General features: G+C 36.7%; 1 protein-coding gene across 2 annotated transcripts in view; it reads left to right on the plus strand.

Annotated features, from left to right (window-relative positions):
- The window catches only part of GSPT1 (G1 to S phase transition 1), a 44,436-nt gene that overhangs the window by 14,456 nt on the left and 11,014 nt on the right, over nt 1-18,966 (plus strand). The window contains exons 2-7 of one of the 2 annotated variants that reach the window (XM_020978373.2): nt 11,763-11,807; nt 11,910-11,951; nt 12,735-12,965; nt 13,984-14,017; nt 14,537-14,614; nt 17,470-17,650. In XM_020978373.2, the coding sequence (XP_020834032.1) occupies nt 11,763-11,807; nt 11,910-11,951; nt 12,735-12,965; nt 13,984-14,017; nt 14,537-14,614; nt 17,470-17,650 (611 nt within the window). The remainder of the gene's footprint in view (nt 1-11,762; nt 11,808-11,909; nt 11,952-12,734; nt 12,966-13,983; nt 14,018-14,536; nt 14,615-17,469; nt 17,651-18,966) is intronic. The other variant, XM_020978374.2, reaches the window with a different exon arrangement.

Consider the following 18,966-nt stretch of genomic DNA (forward strand, 5'->3'; position numbering starts at 1 on the left):
TCTCCTACCTTCAGTGGTTTCTTTCTAAGTTCCAGCTAAAATCCTACATTCTACAAGAAGCCTTTCACTAATGTCCGTTAATGCCAGTGCTTTCCCTCTAAGATTATCTCCAGTTTATCCTTTTATGTCTTGTTTGTGCATAATTGTTTTCATGTTGTCTCTCCATTAGATTGGGAGCTCCTTTAAAGCAGGAGCTACCTTGTCCCTTTTGTTTTTTGCTAGGCAATGGGGTTAAGTGACTTGCCCAGCGGTCATACAGCTAGTAAGTGTTACATCTGTGTGAGGCTGGATTTGAACTCAGGTCTTCCTGACTCCAAGGCCATTGCTCTATCCACTGCCTTTATTTATTTATTCATTCATTTATTTATTTATTTAGTTAGTTAGTTAGTTTTATTTGCCCACTGTTCTTTTTTATTACTATCTTTTAGAACCATGCCTGGCATACATAATGAACACTTTAACGGCTGGTTGACTGTTTTTGGATGTGTCAGTTGAATTGGCTTGTCTAAATCCTGCCCACATAGTATTCTTTATGAAAACTCTTAGAAATAATTTCTGCCTCTGAATTCATACTTTCCATTCAATATTAACAGTTTTAATCTCATTGCAAATAACAGGAAACATCTTTGTAACAATATATTTACCAGCCAGTGCCTCATTTCAAACAGATGTTGTTCAGTCACATCCGACTCTTTGTGACCCAATTTGGAGTTTTTGTGGCAGATACTGGCATAGTTTGTCAATACTTCATCCAACTCATTTTACAGATGAGGAAACTGAGGTAAACAGGGTTAAGTGACTTGCCCAGGGTCACACAGCTAGTAAGTATGATGCCAGATTTAAACTCAGGTCTTCCTGACTCTGGGGCTAGTGCTCTATCCGCTGTGCCATGTAGCTGCCCTTTAAAACAGTAATGAGAAGAAAAGAATTTTGGATAATATCTTTTAACTTGTTGTAAGAATATTAGGCTTCCATATTTATTTCTTATGAATGAGATTTTAATAGTCTACTATATATTTGATTTCATTAATGGACAGAGAAGATAGTAATTTTTAATGTGTTAGCAGTCTATCATCTAGTTTCTTCATTTCCTATTGTTTGCAGTGTGTAATTGGATTTGATGCTTTTTCATTGTAGATTCCATTATTAGGTAATTGATAGAGTGGATAGAATGCTGGACTTGGGAGTCAGGAAAAACCTGGGTTCAGATGCTTCTGAGCTTCAGCTTCCTTATCTGGTAAAATATGATTAATATTTGGATGTCTAATTCATAGGATTGTTGTGAGGATCAAATGTTTTTGCTTTTTTTGGTGAGGCAGTCAGGGTTAAGTGACTTGCCCAGGGTCACACAGCTAGTGTCAAGTGTCTGAGGCCGAATTTGAACTCAGGTCCTCCTGACTCCAAGGCCAGAGCTCTATCTACTGTGCCACCTAGCTGCCCCTGTGAGGATCAAATGTGAAAATTTTTTTGCAGACTTGTTTAGTTGCTTCTGAGTACTAGTACCTAACATCCAGACATTAAATTGGTGCTCTATTCTTAATACCCTTTTGGCAGTCAAATGAAGCCCATAAACCCACTTTTGGAATGTTTTTAAGTAAAATGCATAAGATTATAATGGAAACCAATTATGTTGAAATAGTTCTCATAATTAAAAATACATTCTGGATCACAGGTTAAGAACCCTGGGTCTTTTACCTTTCTTTAAATGTATTTGTCTTCCATTGTGGCATACTGTATTATGAGGTGATATTGCTCACAGTCTCCGTCATTCTTTGTAAGATTTTGTAAATGAGGTTGTCACCTATGTTGGCTGCTGCACATCTCTGCTTGGCAAGTAGATCAGACGCTTTCTGGCTGAGGTGATTTTTAGACTCTTCATCTTTTCTTTTGGCAGTAAGTTTATATTAGCTAAATGTTAGTACAGAATTGTCGTAATTGGTGTCAGTTCCATCCATTTTCTAATTTTTTGGCAAAAGTAACTTGTTAATATAGGCTGGAGTTCCTTTAATTGCATTTTTGTTTTTCTTTTAGCTTTGTATTGATTTTAATGTTTTCTTTAAACAAGTCAATAGTCTTAAGTGTATACAGACAACTAATTTGGAAGTAATTCCTACATTAGTCGGTTAACATTTATTAAGTTTCTGCTTTATGTTCCAGGCACTGAGAATGCAAATACAAAAATAAAGTAATCTTTACCCTCAAGGAACAAAGTTCTTTTGAAGGAGACTACATGTATTATATGAGTCTATACAATATATGTGTACATATGATTGTATCAACAAAAAAATTAGTTACTTCCTGTCTTTTAAAAAGAGAATGTATTTAAATTTGTGATGTTATTTTGTGCTTACTCTGCATGTTATGCCAGGCCTTCTAATTCTTGAAGGAAGTATTTATTTAAGTCACGTCACCATTCCTTACTCCTGAACCATATTTTCTCCATTTTTTTTTGCCATCCTCATTTAAAGGTTGCCTTTGCATTGAAGTCACAGCCCATCAAAGTATATGTTGATTTAATATAGAAGTTCTTACAGAACATTTTATTTCCAAAAAGTTCCCTGTAAAAGGAGGGGGTGAACCCTTTGGTTTAGGTAAACCAATACAATAATCAAGTTGCCTATGTCTGCAGAGAAGGGAGGTTCATTCTCATATCTAATTTGGGGCACACTTGATTGTTATAATTATACGATGTTCAGTTTTTTTCTTCCCATTTGTATTGTTAATCAAGTACATTGGTTCTGCTTATTTGATCACTTTAGTATTCTTTGTGTTAATTATTTCTTATAATGCAGTAATAATCCCTTACATGTACCACAGTTTCTTCAGTCACTTCCTAGTTGAGGGACAGCTGCTTTGTTTCCAGGTCCTTGTTACTACAAAAAGAGCTACTATAAATATTTTGGTGTAGGCGGCAACTATCTTTGACCTCTTTGGGTAATATGCCTGGTGGTGGGGTATCAAAGGATGTGGATATTGTAGTTATTTCTTAGCATAATTCCAAATTGCCTTGCAGAATTTGTGGAACCAGTAGTTTCATCAACAGTACATTTGTATGTCTAACTCCCTGCAACCTCTCTAACATTGAGTACAAATTTATTGGTTTGAGGTAAAGCCTCTCAGAGTTTTGATTTGCATGCTGTTAACAGTGATTTGGAGCAATTTTTATTGGTTAGTAATTTACAATTTTTGTATGTACTGTTTGTGTCTTTTTAAAAAATTTATTAGTGTTTTTTATAGTCTTTTAAAATTTTGAGTTCCAAATTCTTTTCCTCCTTTCCCACCCCCTCTGTGCCACTCACCAAGGAGGCAAACAACATAACATCAGTTATACATGTGAAATCATGCAAAACATTTCCACATTGTGATTTTTTTAAAATAAGGCCAGAAAAATAAAATGAGAAAATTATACTTCAGTTTTCAGAGTTCATCGGTTCTCTCTGAAGGTGGATAGCATTTTTTCCATCATGAATCCTTAAGAATTGTCTTATATCCTCTACTTCTTTTACTTCTCAAAATCCTTTTTGAGCTCTTCAGTGGCCTAGGACTGATTCATATTTTTCTTGGAGGATTTGGATGTAGGAGCTTTGACTTTGTTGTCTTCTTCTGGTTGTATGTTTTGATCTTCTTTGTCACCAAAGAAAGATTCTGTGGTCTGATTTTTATTTTTTATTTTTTTTGCACAGTTTACTCATGTTCCCAGCCAATTACTTGAGTTATAAAGTCTTTGTTAAGGTAGGCATCTGCTTCCAGTGTGGAGAATGTACTGTTCCAAGCTTCGGGGGTTTTGTGCAGCTGTTTCCAGAGATCTTTCTAGGGACCCGTAAATTTTCATTTCTTCCAAGGTGGTGTGATCAGGGAACGAGGGGTTTACTCCTTCCTGGCCTGTGCTCTGGTCTATGAGTAACCTCAAGCATACTTTTCTGCCTTGGAACTGTGAGGATTAGCTCTTTACTGCCACTAAAAGCTCCACCATGCTAGCATTCCTCCTCACACCAGAACTGTGACTCAGATCCAGATATGGACAAAGCAAGAGAATCCTGCCTTAGCACCAGCAGAGAGATCCCTGCAGTCCCACTCTGATCAGACACTCGATCCCCCTTCTGTCTGTCGGCTGAGAGCTGTGGAAGCAGCCACCACCCCAGGGCTGCGCTGGGGTTGGGAAGGAGCTTCTCTTTCACCATAGTTACAGACCTTTCCTACTGACCTTCTAAGTTGTCTTTGGCATTTGTGGGTTAAGAAATCTGGAAAACACTGCAGCTGCCTGTGATTCAGTCGCCTGAGGCCTAGTCTTTGCCTGTGCGCCCACACTGAACTGTGTTCCTCTCCAATCCCAGCACAGTAGACCTTTCCAGTCATCCATCCAGGTTGTCTTGGGCTGGAAATTTGTTTCACTCTGTCTTCTGTGGGTTCTGCTGCTCTAGAATTTGTTTAGAGCCATTTTTTCATAGGTATTTGGAGGGTTTTAGGGGAGAGCTCAGGCAAACGAAAACTTTAAATTTTTCCCCAGGACTTGGAGATGGGTATGTAAAGAGCCAGAGAGCTTAAAAATAAACCTAACGATGAGGAGGCAAAGCCAAGAAAGCAGAGTAAAAGCAGTGATTTGCTTGAGCTCTCCCCCAAATGACACCTTTCTTAGAGAAACTTGCTATAAAAATTTTTTATGTTACCATCTGTGGTGCCTGTTAGTAAAATGTAATTTCCCTGATTGTCCTTTTTAATTAGGTCTGTTTTTGCTTTTGTTTTGTCTGAGATCATAATAGCTACCCCTGCCTCTTTTTTTTGTTTTAAGCTTCAGCTGAAGCATATTAGATTCTGCTCCAGCCCTGTATTTTAACTCTGCACGTCTTTCTGTTTCAAGTGTGTCTCTTGTAAACAGTATGTTGTTGGCTTCTGCTTTCTCATTTGTTCTGCTGCTTCCATTTATGAGTGAGTTCATCCCATTTTTTAAAATTTTATTATTTTTTTTATGGTGAGGCAATTGGGGTTAAGTGACTTGCCCAGAGTCACATAGCTAGTAAGTGTTATATGTCTGAGGTCGGATTTGAACTTAGATCCTCCTGACTCCAGGGCCAATACTCTATCCACTGTGCCACCGAGCTGCTCCCTCATTCCATTCTTATTCACATTCTAATTACTGTATATTTCCTTTCATCACATTTTCTTGTTTCTTCTTTCTTTTTGTCCTGTCCCTTTTCAAAAGTCTGTTTTGATTCTAACCACTGTCTCCCTTAATCTGTATCCCTTAATCCTTTTATCATCCCCCTTGCTTTCTGGTATCCCTTTCCCTTTCTGTTTCCCTAGTCATTAAGTAACATTTCTATACACAATTGAGTGTGTATTTATATTCTTCCTTCTTTGAACGAATTCCTGTGTGAGGTTCACAAGTGTGAAGTTCAAGCATTGCCTACTACTACTCCGTGCCTCCCCCCCCATTTCCTACTTCTCTGTAAAATCTTTTCCTTGCGTGCCTCTTTTATGTGAGAAAGTTTTTCCTTTTCTGCCTCTCACTTCTCTTAATGCATCACTCTTTCTCAGCCCTTCTATTTGTTGGAGATCATCCCAACATAATCAACTTACACTCATACCCTCTGTCTGTGTAGACTCTTTCTAACTGTCCTAATAATGACAAAATTCTTAAGAATTACATGTATTATCTTCCAGTGTAGGAATGTAAACATTCTAACTTTATTGATTCCCGTATGATTTTTCTTTCAGGTTTATCTTCTTATGCTTCTCTTAAATCTTGGGTTTGAATATCATATATTTTATTCACCTCTGGTGTTTTTGTCGGGAATGCTTGAAAGTCCTCTATTTCATTAAATATTCATTTCCCCCTTGAAGGATTACACTCAGGTTTTCTGGGTTTTTCTTGGTTGTAATCCTAGCTCCTTTGCCTTTCGGAATATCATTCCACGCCCTCTGCTCCTTTAATGTGGAAGTCACTAAGTCTTCTTTGATCCTGACTGTGGCTTCACAATATTTGAATTGCTGGCTGCATGAAATATTTCCTCCTTGACCTGAGAGCTCTGGAATTTGGCTTTAATATTCCTGGGAGTTTTCATTTTGGGATCTCTTTCAGTAGGTGATTGGTGGATTCTTCCCAATTTCTATTTTACCCTGTGATCTAAGCTATTGTGGCAGTTTTCCTTTTTGTTGATATTTTTTGAAATAATGATGTTTAGGCTCCTTTGAGCATGGCTTTCAGTTAGTCCTATAATTCTTAAATTCTCTTTCCTTGAAGATGTGGGAAAATTGGGACACTAATGCGCATTGTTGGTTGAGTTGTGAGCTGATCCAACCATTCTGGAGATCAACTTGCAACTATGCCCAAAGGGCAATCAAACTGTGCATACTTTTTGATCCAGCAATATCACTACTAGGTCTGTATCCCAAAGAGATCATAAAAAAGGGCAAAGAATCCACATGGATAAAAATATTTATAGCAGCTCTTTTTGTGATGACAGAGAATTAGAAATTGAGGGAATGCCCATCAGTTGGGGAATGACTGAGCAAGTTGTGGTACATGAATGTAATAGAATACTATTGTGCTGTAAGAAATGATGAGCAGTAAGCAGACTTCAAAAAAATCCTGCAAAGACTTACATGAACTTATGCCAAATGAAGTGAGCAGAACCAGGAGAACATTGTACACAGTAACAACAACATTGTGCGATGATCAACAATGATTGACTTAGCTCTTCTCAGCAATACGGTGATCTGAGACAATTCCAAGAGACTCATGATGGGAAATGCTATCCACCTCCAGAGAAAGAGTCTGAGTGCAGTTCGAAGCATACTATTTTCAATTTTGGGTTTTTTTCCCCCCTTTTATTCTGTTTTTTCTTTCACAACATGACTAATATGGAAATATGTTTACATGATTGCATGTGTTTATAACTTATTTCAGATTGCTTGTCATCTTGGAGAGGGGAATTGGGGGGAGGGAGAAAAAAAATTGAAACTCAAAATCTTATAAAAAATGAATGTTGAAAACTCTTATATGTAATTGGAAAAAAAAATACTATTTACCAAAAAAAAAAAATCTCATCTTGATCTGTTTTATAGGCAGGTTGTTTTTCCAGTGCGATATTTCACATTTTCTATTTTTTTATTCTTTTAACTTTGTTTTGTTTCTTGATGTCTCATGAAGTCATCAGCTTCCACTTGCCCAGTTCTAATTTTTAAGCAATTATTTTCTGCATTGAGCTTCTGTACTTCTTTTTCCATTTGACCAATTATGCTTTTTAAGGAGTTTTTTTTGTTTGTTTTTGTTTTTGTTTTGTTTTGTTTTGACTAGGCAGTGGAGTTAAGTGAGTTGCCCAGGGTCACACAGTTAATAAGTGTCAAGTGTCTGAGGCTAGATTTGAACTCGGGTCCTGCTGACTTCAGGGCTGGTGCTCTGTCCACTGCGCCACCTAACTGCCCCCAAGGAGTTCTTTTTCTTCAGTGAATTTTTGTACCTCCTTTTCTATTTAGTCTATTCTGCTTTTTAAGGAGTGATTTTTTTTTCAGTAAATTGTCGTGGCTCTTTTATCATTTGGCCAATTCTGTTTTTTAAGGTGGTATTTTCTTTGGGGGTGTGTGTGTGTGTGTGTGTGTGTGTGTGTGTGTGTGTGCGCCTCTTTTATCAAGCTGTTAACTCTCTTTTCATAATTTTCTTCCATTGTTCTCATTTCTTTTCCCAAATTTTCCTTTGTCACTGTTACTCTTTTTCTTTAATTCTTGCAGGGATTCTTGGGCTTGGGGTGAGTGAGCATTTTTTATTTGAAGCTCTGTGGCTGTTTTCACATTGCTTTCTTCTTAAGTTTGTGTCTTGGTCCTCACTGCAACTGTAATCACTTTTTATGATCAAGTTCTTTTTCTTGTTTGCTCCTTGTTCTGCCCTGTTTCTTGACTTTGAATTTTATGTTAAAGTTGTGCTCAGCGCACGTTGTGGTAGGGAGGCACTGTGCCAAAATGTAGGCTTTTTTCTGCTGATGTTTTCAGAGCTAGTTCTGAGGGTCTGCAAGTTTTTGATGCTTTGGTCATGTGATCCTAGAAGAAGTGTGGTTACTGCTGTTGTAGTCTGCACTTTGTTCTTTATCCAGGAAGGACCCCTGGTCTCTACAGCCACAAGCTCTAGTGCTGTTTACCTTGAAACTGTGACCGGGGACCCTGCTTCCTTGTGACCAATCCCCCGTGCTCCTCTCCACTCTGAAGCTGTGACCCAGAACTGCATATGGACAGTAAAATTGCCAGTCAGTGCTAGCTATGCTCTATTCCCTTTCTGACCATTTGTCTCATCCCTTTACCGTCTCTGGGCTGAGAGCTCCCAAAGCTGCTGATATGGCTACTCTTCCTGTCACCATTTGTGGACTCTAGACAAGCTTCTACACCAATATTGAATATTCCTCTTGCTAACCCTCCTAAGTTTTCTTAGGTGGAAAAAATGTCTCACCTTGACCTTTTATTGGATCTGCTGCTCCAAAAATTTGATTTGAGGCATTATTTTAAAGTTTTTTGGAGGGGAACGTTGAGAGACTTCAACTGGGTTGCCTCTAATCCACCATCTTTGGCTCTCCCTATCCAAAACTGTTTGTTCATATCCTTTGACCATTTATCTGGTTGTTGTCTCTTTGTTTTCATAATATCCTTTTTGCAAATAACATCATGAACTCTGTAATACAAGATGACTAAATAAGTGACCTGTGAAATGATGTTTTTTGTTGCCTTTGCATGAATGTAAAAAGCAACGCCTTTAAGTCTTTTAAGAGCCTACCCAGGGGCCAGCTAGGTAGTGCAGTGGATAGAGCACCGGCCCTGGATTCATGAGGACCTGAATTCAAATGCGGCCTCAGATGCATTACACTTACTAGCTCTGTGACCATGGGCAAGTCACTTAACCCCATTGCCTAACTGCCCCCTCTGCCAAAAAAAGCCTGCTCAAGGAGAGCCCTCTTAAATATTCTTCCATTTTTCTGTAAATTCTTTACATCTTAACAGTTTTTTTTATGTTGAGTATATCAAGATGGATACAATTCTTTTCTCCAGTAGTAGGTCTTCTTGGTCAGTGGACTAGGATATTACAGTTGTTGTATCAGCCAGATAAGTGAACATTATGAAAGGTCTCAAAGCTCTGCCTCCTTTTCTATCCCTCTACCACTGTCATTACAAAAAGCAGACTGGAGCCACATAAGACTGAGGACCATTTGTATTTCTCTTTGGTAATGGGTTGTAATGGTCAAATAATTCATTACCAGGCAGTCAGCCTAGTGATTTTGAGCCTTTCTTTTCTTAGCTCCTTGAACAGCAGAAATAGTCTGTTGTTCAGACCATGCTCTCTTGGAATAGCCTTAGAGTACTTGCAGTCACCTTGCTTGATGGAAGCATCAGAATAGGATTTTGTAAAGTGTATGTCACTGACAAGTTGCTAAATTAGTAGTAGTACTTGAGTAGTTGAACACATTTTCTCTTGTCTCGTTAACTGTCAGCCCCAAGAACAAATGACCAGAGAGTCACAGAGGTTTTGCAGTTGCTATTAACTCTGAAAAAACCAGGAAGCTCACATAGGTTATCAAAACCACACTTAACCAAAGAGCTAACAGTGGTCATAAGCAAAAAGCTTTCTTTATTCCGTGGGAAGCTGGAAACTAGCCACTTACTGGGGCCCCCTCTAGTGGGAAACCCACTTTAGTGTGGGCAAATCTCAATACGTATAGTAGTGGATACACAGTGAGCTGTAACCCTGATAATGAGCAATGATATATGTTTAATTAGTAGCAGGACTTCATGACCTGAACACAGGTACTGCAGGTGTTTGTCCAAGCTCAGGGGCCACCTGATGCTGGTGTGAAACAATTCTGGGATTTTTCTGTGGCTGAGATCATTCAGAGGGTGAGCTACAAAGAATTGTTGTTATGCCAGGACACAGCTTGCTTGGCCGGTCCTGGAGAACAGAGTATCTCCTAATAGGTAAAAAGAGAGGGTGGTTTTGGCATGGGGATCCTGAGGTTATGTAGTACATCAAAAAGGACTTATACTAGAATGTTTTTTAGTATTCTCTGAATGATTTTATTGTGTCATTTTGATATTGTCTTAAATTAATTTTGAAAGAAAGGCTTTATATGTGGAGTAGCAGGCCAGAAATTTCTTGATCTTTTCCAAGCTTTTTTTCCCTAAGCCATCAAAGCAGAGAAGGAGTACTTTTTTTTAATATAAATTTATTTATTTTTAGTTTTCAACATTCCTTCCACAAGTTTTTGAGTTCCAAATTTTTGCCCCATCTCCCCCTCCCCACCAAGATGTCATGAATTCTGAATATCCCTTCCCTACTCTGCCTCTCTTCTGTCTCTCTCCCCTTCTCTTATCCCCTTCCCCTTCTATTTTCCTGTAGGGCAGGATAGACTTCTGTACCCCATTTCCTATATTTATTTCCCAGTAGCATGTGAAAACATTTTTTTTAACATATGTTTTTAAAACTTTAGGTTTCAAATTTTCTCCCTTCCTCCCTCCCCACCCACCCTCATTGAAAAGGCAGGCAACTCAATATAAGTTGTACATGTGCAGTTATGCAAAACACGTCCATAGTAGACATGTTGTGAAAAACTAACTCTATTTCCCTTAATCCTATCCTGCCCTCCCATTTATTCTGTTCTTTCTTTTGATCCTGTCTCTCCTCAGAAGTATTTACTTCTGATTAACCCCTTTCCCAATCTGCCCTCCTTTCTGTCATCCCCCTGCTCTCTTGTCCCCTTTCCCCCCCTATTTTCCTGTAGGGTAAGACAAGAGAAGTAGTACTCTTGCTGTGCGTGCGTGCGTGCGTGTGTGTGTGTGTGTGTGTGTGTGTGTGTGTGTGTGTAATCAGGTTTATACAAAAACAGGCTTGAATTTGGCTTTCACAATACTTTGCAGCCCATATTCTCTGTGCTAACTAGCAGTTTGGTATTAAACAAGCTGCATTACTTCCTGGCTCTTAGTTTGTTCATGTGTGAAATGAAGAACTTGAACTAGATGATATCTGAATGCTCTTCTGATTTATTCTTTAATTTTTTTTTTATAACTGGCTCATTTCCTACAGTAAGCCTGAATTTGTGATTTGAGACTCAGTTATAGAAGCTATGGGTTATTTCTGAACTGTAGAATTGGAAATAAGAAAGAATCTAGGCTGTTGAGTAGTAAACACGTCTACAAATGTTGAGAAAAGTGTATAATTAATGTAGAGCAGCATCTTTTACAAATGACATATTTCGCCCTCTTAACATTTAATCTAGCTAAGTGTAATTACAGTATGGCATAATTTATGTACCTTAACTAGATTGACTTTTGTAGAAGTTGAGCTTTATGTGATGTTACATGTGCTATCAGCTGAAACCTGTGTTAGACCATTTTGCTTAACTCTTTTAAAAAGGGAAACTTTACTGAGAAGTAATGGTTGTTTCATAACAAAGTATATTCCCTCCCCCTGTCAAGCTTTACTTGCTTTACAATAAAGCTTTAATTCACACTCTAGTAATTGGTAATAACTAGATCTAACCTGGGCAACAGTTAATTTATTTGTATGATCTATGAAGAAAGAGTTTGCAAAACAATTAATAGTATAAAAAAACTAGGTTGTATTTAAGCTATTTGAAATGTTAAGCACGTTGTTTGTGGAATCAATATAAAGGATAAGGGTCCCCTTCAAAGAACTTAAAGCATTTAGTTTAGCATTGGGGGCATACTGGAAAATTAAACTATTTAATGACTACATATATGTTTAACAAGAACTAATTTTTATTAAACAGCACCTGTGGAACCTTCTCAAGAAGAACAGTCAGTGTTGTATGAAGGTAATTTTTCTATTATGCAATCTCTTCAGAAGTTGTTTGTTTTGGGGTTGGAAGGATAGGTATTTTTTGTAAACATGCATTATATCTCAATTTCTTGTTTAGGTTCAAATTCAGCTGTTAGCATGGAAGTTTCAGAACCTGTTGGTAAGACACTTTCTGACCATATTAATACAGTAATATGAAACTTTCAGTCTCAAGATTTAAGGTGCAAATGTAAGTGTTATATTATAATGGCTAAATTGAGCACTGGCTTAATTGAATCTTTGCTGTTAAGTATATATGTAGAATGTATATTATGCTTTTCAGTTACTTTTGGAATGATTTTAATTTGACATGATTGTTACTGTAGTGAATGTAATGATCACAACTATAACAAGACTAAGTGAAATGCTATTAAATAAACTGAAATTATTTGTACTGTTCAATGTACTTTTGGCCAAAACTTCCATTTTACTCTTGTGTTTCATTAATGTTTTCTATTCCCAAGCTGATTTTAATGGAAGTTTAGACCAGATTTAAATGACAGTTTATAGATGTCCAATGAATTTCTTCTTGAATTCCTACTTTTTAAAATTGTTCTTTCCATTAAGTTACAGTCATTTTCAGTGCATTTTGACATACTGGAATATCTGATGTCTACACTAAGGAGTTTTAAATTCATGTTCGTCTTTGCTGTTTTTCCCTTATGAAAATGCTCCTTAGCTGAAATAGAAATCTCATAATTTCTGAGAACTTTCTGATGTCAGTAACCGACTCTTTTAACCTATTATCAGCTTCAGAAATAAGTGGAGATATTCCTGCTTTTATATATGTAGCAGGACATTAGAAAATGAAATTTTTTTCCAGTAAATATCTTCATAAAAATATCTGTGGTTGGTTATAAAAGTGAGTTCAGAAATAAAATTAAGACATTTGTCTTTCTTCCAGTAGAAAATGGAGAGACAGAAATGTCCCCAGAAGAATCATGGGAGCACAAAGAAGAACCTAGTGAAGCAGAGCTTGGGGGTGGCTCTTTGGGAGACGGAGGGCCTTTGGAGGAAAGTGTCCCGGAAATGATGATGGAGGAGGAAGAAGAAATACCAAAACCTAAATCTGTGGTAGCACCACCAGGTGCACCTAAAAAAGAACATGTAAATGTAGTATTCATTGGGCATGTAGGTAAGTTGTAAATAGGTGAAGGCTAGAGGATTATTATATTATAGTTGCATGAAAGTATTCAGTTCACTGTGGCATTTCAGTCATTGAGAGCTTGCGTGTCCTAACTTATATGTATTATATTAGCTAAAATCTTTTTGGTTTTTGATGAAATCTACTTAATACAATAATTTCAGTATCAACTTTCTATGAAATAATTAACCAGAGTGTTTTCTGATTCTTTGGGTCTGCTTATCTAGCCAGAGTCATTTTACAGATATTCTCCATTGCTGCTATTTGTTGTCTAAATGGGGAACTGGGGGTGGGAATGAGTGTAAAGAAGAGGAGGCTCAGTGATAACCCATCACTTGTTTTCATGCCACTTTTACAGATCCCATTGGTGAGAAATTACAGTTCATGCTGTACTTGTGCCCTGTTAACAGGAGCTGAGGGAGCAGTTTACCCAAATAATTCTCTTTCCCCCTGCACAGTATCTCCTAGGTCAAGAAGTTTATTGGACCTTAAATATATGCCATGACTGAAGCATCAATTTCTGTGGAACAAATAAAATTATTTGTGGTCTTTACTTTTGTTTTTGTACTTTTGGTTTGAGTGACATAGGTATAGAGTGCCCAGGTTCAAATGCAGCAAGAAACAGAAAAGGAGAGGGGCAGCTAGGTGGTGCAGTGGATAGAGCACTGGCCCTGCAGTCAGGAGGACCTGAGTTCAAATATGACCTCAAACATATGATACTTACTAGGTGTGTGACCCTAGGCAAGTCACTTAATCCCTAGTTGCCTCACCAAAAATATACGTGGCGGTGGGGGGAGAATGAGAATGTATTAATGCTCAGTATTCTTCCATTCTTGATAGAGATTATTTGGAAAGAAGGTGTAAAGCTGACATAGTGGTGATTAAATGTAGGTTGTCCCCATAAATGCCCAAGGTGTAGTTTCTAAATACAGTAGTGATCCTTTATGATAGCATATGTATCCACTTTTACTTAACTTTTTAATAGTTTGTATCTCTTCACTTTTTCTAGATGCTGGTAAATCGACTATTGGAGGACAAATAATGTAAGTTGATAACATATTTTTAGCAAATCTCTTTCGTGTTATCAAAGTTCAAGGGTAGAAACACAAAAACTAAGCAAATCAGTCCCCGCAACTTTAAAACAATGTTCCCATCAGGGAAGGTTGAACCAACCTCAGTCATCTCCAAACCAATATTTACAGCAGTTGAATCCTTAGTCTTCTACAAACTTTTGAGTTTCTTAATTTAAATACTAGCTTATTTTCTGAAAAGTCTCATGGTGTTGTTAAAGATACCTAAAAAACAACTTTTAGAATTCAAAATTCCTGATTCATTCATTGAAGATGTTATTTTAGTTGAATATAGTTCACTTGGGGATTTTAAAAAGTAGTTCTGAAAGTAGTAGATGGGGAAATGCTTTCTTCTCTTTACCTATTAAGTATCAAGAACATAGCTGGATTGCCCTCCTCTCACCCTCCCCCCTAAACCTTTGAAATAATTAGACTTTTTGTTGTTGACTGCTTTAAAAGTTTTGTTTATGTGTGTTTGTATGCATTTTTCAGGTATTTAACTGGGATGGTTGACAAAAGAACACTTGAAAAATATGAACGAGAAGCTAAAGAAAAAAATAGAGAAACTTGGTATGGAAAATTTTATTATAGTAATACCGAAACTACTGGAAATTTGCTGAATTTTATCTAGATGTTGGGCCATAGTGACCAATTTTTGTGGTCCTGTTAGTATAATTATAGTTGTTATGCACTTCTCTCTGTTGGAATAGTTTTCATTCAGAGTTATTTGGTGGTAAAAATGTGTTTAAAAATTTGTGTGTCTATATTAATGAATTCTAGAATCTTTGAAAGGTAGAAATTTTGGGTTTTGGGCTGAAAAAACTAGACTGCTTTTTGTTCAGGTTTTCCTCCATCCTTCTCAGTTGTGTAGAAAAAGGCAGTAGGAAGGTGATGCAAAAAATGCAGTTTATATCATCCTTTGAAACATTTATGGAGGGAGAGGGAACACTCATGCAAACTCCACACAGCATATCAAATACTGAAAGGAAAATGCAATTTTGTATTCCTTCAGCATGAATTAAAGTGGCATAACAATGAAGAATGATTTGAATTCCTAATTGGTATACAAAAACTAAAATGGCCATGCAGGTTAGATAGAAATTTGTCATTGTTTATCATTCAGACCTACATATAAACATTTGTAAAGCAGGAGTCTTGTATGTCTTTGTGAGTAGCCTTGCAAATTATCAAGTGGGTTTTTTTGTCTGTATGTTAAGTTCTATTATCTTAATTATACAGACATATCCCCAGGCAGTCATACGTTTTGGTGCATTTTTTTAATAAGAAGACTATAACTTCTGCACACAAATACTTTGAGGTTGTTACTCCCATGGGATTGATAGCTCTGACATTTTTATTTTAATCTATTTTTCTTACATACTTTGGTTAATTACAGTGACTTGGAAATGATGAGTTTTGAGATCATTTGGTTCTGTTGAGGGTCACAGTAATAGCAATTTTTATTACTTGGTTGCTTTTTCTTATGAGGGGAATCGAGAATTGTCAGTATGTAGACAAATGAATTTTACTTTGAAATCTACTTATTTGTGGATGTTTCTTTCTTTGAATTTTGGGTGGGTTTTAATTCAGAGATTCATTCATGAGTGTTGAAACACTTGTAATAGATGAGTATCATCTTCAGAATAATCATATGCTTTTTAGAGCTGCATGGAAACTTAATATAATCTAACTACTTCAGAAGTTAAACTTGGTTGTTTAAAATCATGAAACTAGTGATGAGGAAAGGCCAAGTTACTAGATTCCAGGTACCCTTTATCAATCTTGTTTTGACAAAGTAGATTACCATAAACAACCAAATTGCAAGCCAAGAAAATTCCTAAAAAGAGTTAAAGAAAAATAGCGAAAGAAGATATCAGGACATGCAGTTAACTGTATGATTTTATAAATTTACTGTTTTAAAATATTGCTGTTTAATGTTTTCTTCATCATTTTCTTATTTATATTTCATACAACTACTTCATTGTTGTAGTCAATGTATGTGTAATATTGTTCCTTTGGTTCTGCTTTCCTTACTCTGCATCATTTTATAAAAGTCTTAAACATATTTAATTGAATTCTTCATATTCATTGTTCTTAATTGCCCTCAGTGTTCCTTTTGCTATTTTGTACTGCTTCCTAATTATCTTCTGTGTTCTGTATTTGGCAGAGTATCTGCAAAATGAAAACATAACTGCCCTTGCCAAGCAACTTACTCATTTGATTGCATTTTTTTAGTAGAGTGGAAGAAAATTTTTTTTACTGTGAACTTTAGACATAAATCTTCTAGAGACAATGAATAACTTTAATTCTAGGAATCTCAGCTTTAAAAGAGAGAAAATCCAAAGGTATAGAAATTTATTCTTTTTTGAAAAACCGACCTAAGCCATTTACTGTCAATAGTGTACAAGCAAATAGATAAAATTAGATATCCAGTAGAAAAAATTTAGTAAGATCAAACATAGTAACAGTTGTGTTGAAAGTTCATGTAACCGTTTTTATTCATTAAACAGTACAGTAGTCACTTGACTTTTGCTGCACCTTAGGAAATCATTTTCCTGAAATTATTCAAACCCCTTTTAACCACTTCTCCAAGGATTTTCCTTTCCTAATTGGTTAAAGATCAGTTTGAGCTATTTAAATTAATTGAATTTATCAGTAATCACTTTTAGGAAGAATCCTTCCTATGTTGAACAAACCCCACTCCCTGAAGCAACTGGTTAAGCCTTTGGCAAGAATGATGTAAAAAGATTTCATGCTGTTTTGGAATTGATAGTTAAAAGAAAAACTGATCTTTTTCTCATTCAAATTAGACTAGGGACTTTAGACTTTATGAGGCAGCTAGCTGATGCAGTGGATAGAGTGCTGGGCCTGGAGTCAGGAAAACCTGTGTTCAAAATCTGGCCTCAGACACTTACTAGCTGTGTGATCCTGGGCAAGCCACTTAACCTTGTTTGCCTCAGTTCCTCATCTGTAAAATGAGCTGGAGAAAGGTACTGGCAAACCATTCCAGTATCTTTGCCAAGAAAACCCCAAATGGGGTCATGAAGACTCAGACATGATTGAAAAATGACTGAATAGTAACAACAATGTGAACCTGGGCGAGTCACTTAACCTTATTTGCCTCAGTTTCTTATCTGTAAAATGAGCTGGAGAAGGAAATGGCAGACCACTCTAGTGTCTTTGTCAAGAAAACCCCATGGACAGTGTAATCCTAAGGGTCAATAACTGTCTTTTTTAAAGAGGAAATGAGGTGGGATGTAATTCATGTGATTCTAAGTAGGGAATATTAATTCTTAGATTACTAAGTTACTTCTTGGCATATGCTTGCATGTAAATTTATTTTAAGGAATGGATGTGGAGAAAATCTTAAATAATATAGGTACAGTTTTAAAAGTAATATATCTTTAAAATTGTACTTCTCATAGGTACTTGTCATGGGCCTTAGATACAAATCAAGAAGAACGAGACAAAGGTAAAACTGTAGAAGTGGGCCGTGCCTACTTTGAGACAGAAAAGAAGCACTTCACCATCCTAGATGCCCCTGGGCACAAGAGTTTTGTCCCAAACATGATTGGTGGTGCTTCTCAAGCTGATCTTGCTGTGCTGGTAAGAGAATGTATCGGTTGACTTTTGTTCTGTTACTGCACTTTAGTTTGAATTCTAGAGATTTAAGTTCATTTTGAATAAATTGGCAAGTGGTAGAGTTCATAGTCACCAACTTTATACTCAGTTATTTCTTTCCCAGGAGTCTGATGATTATGGTTTTGTGACTGGAGTTAGTACATAGAGTTGTGACATGGAGTGGTGGATGCATGTTTGTGATAGATCTTCCTTTCCCTGCTCCCAACTCAGTTTTATGTATTGCTAGATTAGAACCTTAAAGAAATTACTTCTTTACACTGAAGTGTTTTGTACATCTCCGTGTATTCTGTGGGTCAGTTTCCATCTGGCACTTAGTACAGTGCTTTGCACATAATAAGTGCTTAATAAATATATACCTACTGTACAGTGTACTTAGGAAATTTTCAAAAATCAGTACTGTCATTAATGTTGTAGAATACTGTGTCTGTCTGTCTTCTCCCCTGTGTGGCTCCCATCCTGGCCCCCAGTCAAATGAAACATGAATAATACCTGGGGAGAAAGATTGGGAAAATGTTTCATTATATGAATCATTTTGTTGAAGTGGTCAGTAGTTAAGCCTCATCAATATGGTATATGTTATTTTATAAATGAATCAATAAACACTACACTGGTAGGGGTGCTGGAAGAAATATTCTTTCATTGAAAAAAAACCCCAAACCTTTTTCTCATACAGTTTTGAGCAGATTTGCGTACGTGAATGTATGTGTGTGTGTGTGTGTGTGTGTGTGTGTGTGTGTGTATTCGTGCATGCAAACACCACTCCTCAAAAGTACTTTCTTTGAATGAAGTTAAGCAAAAGGCCAATAAAAGCAGTGTCCACAGAAGCTACTTTCTGCTTCTGTAGGCCAAATTTTCTGAGATCTAACAAGTCTCTGAATGCTGTTTGCTAGTAACAACAAACATTAAACACCTACTGGGCTCAGTGCTGAGTGGAATCTTTCCTTCAGGGAGGTTATAGTTTAGTAAAGGGATAAGACACAAATGGAGTTAACTATAATAGTAGTAAGTGAATTCATTAATTGCAGAAGTGCTTTTTAAGGTCCAAAAGGGAAAGTTAATAATATTGAGCCTTGGGGCTGAATGTCAGGAAAGATTTCATGGAAGAGATGATATTTGAATTGGACTTTAAAAAGATGAATAGGAAGTTGCTAGCTAAATTGGGGGCGAGGATGTTCCAGGAATTAAGAAACTGAGCAAAAGCACAAAGCAAAGCAGGGAACCAAACTTTCTGTATCTTTAATCTGTAAGATAAAGCTGAAAAATAAGAGTTAGAACCACTT

The sequence above is a fragment of the Phascolarctos cinereus genome, unplaced genomic scaffold (genome assembly GCF_003287225.1).
Source record: "Phascolarctos cinereus isolate Bilbo 61053 unplaced genomic scaffold, phaCin_HiC Scaffold_4;HRSCAF=312, whole genome shotgun sequence".
Classification (NCBI taxonomy): Eukaryota; Metazoa; Chordata; class Mammalia; order Diprotodontia; family Phascolarctidae; genus Phascolarctos; species Phascolarctos cinereus.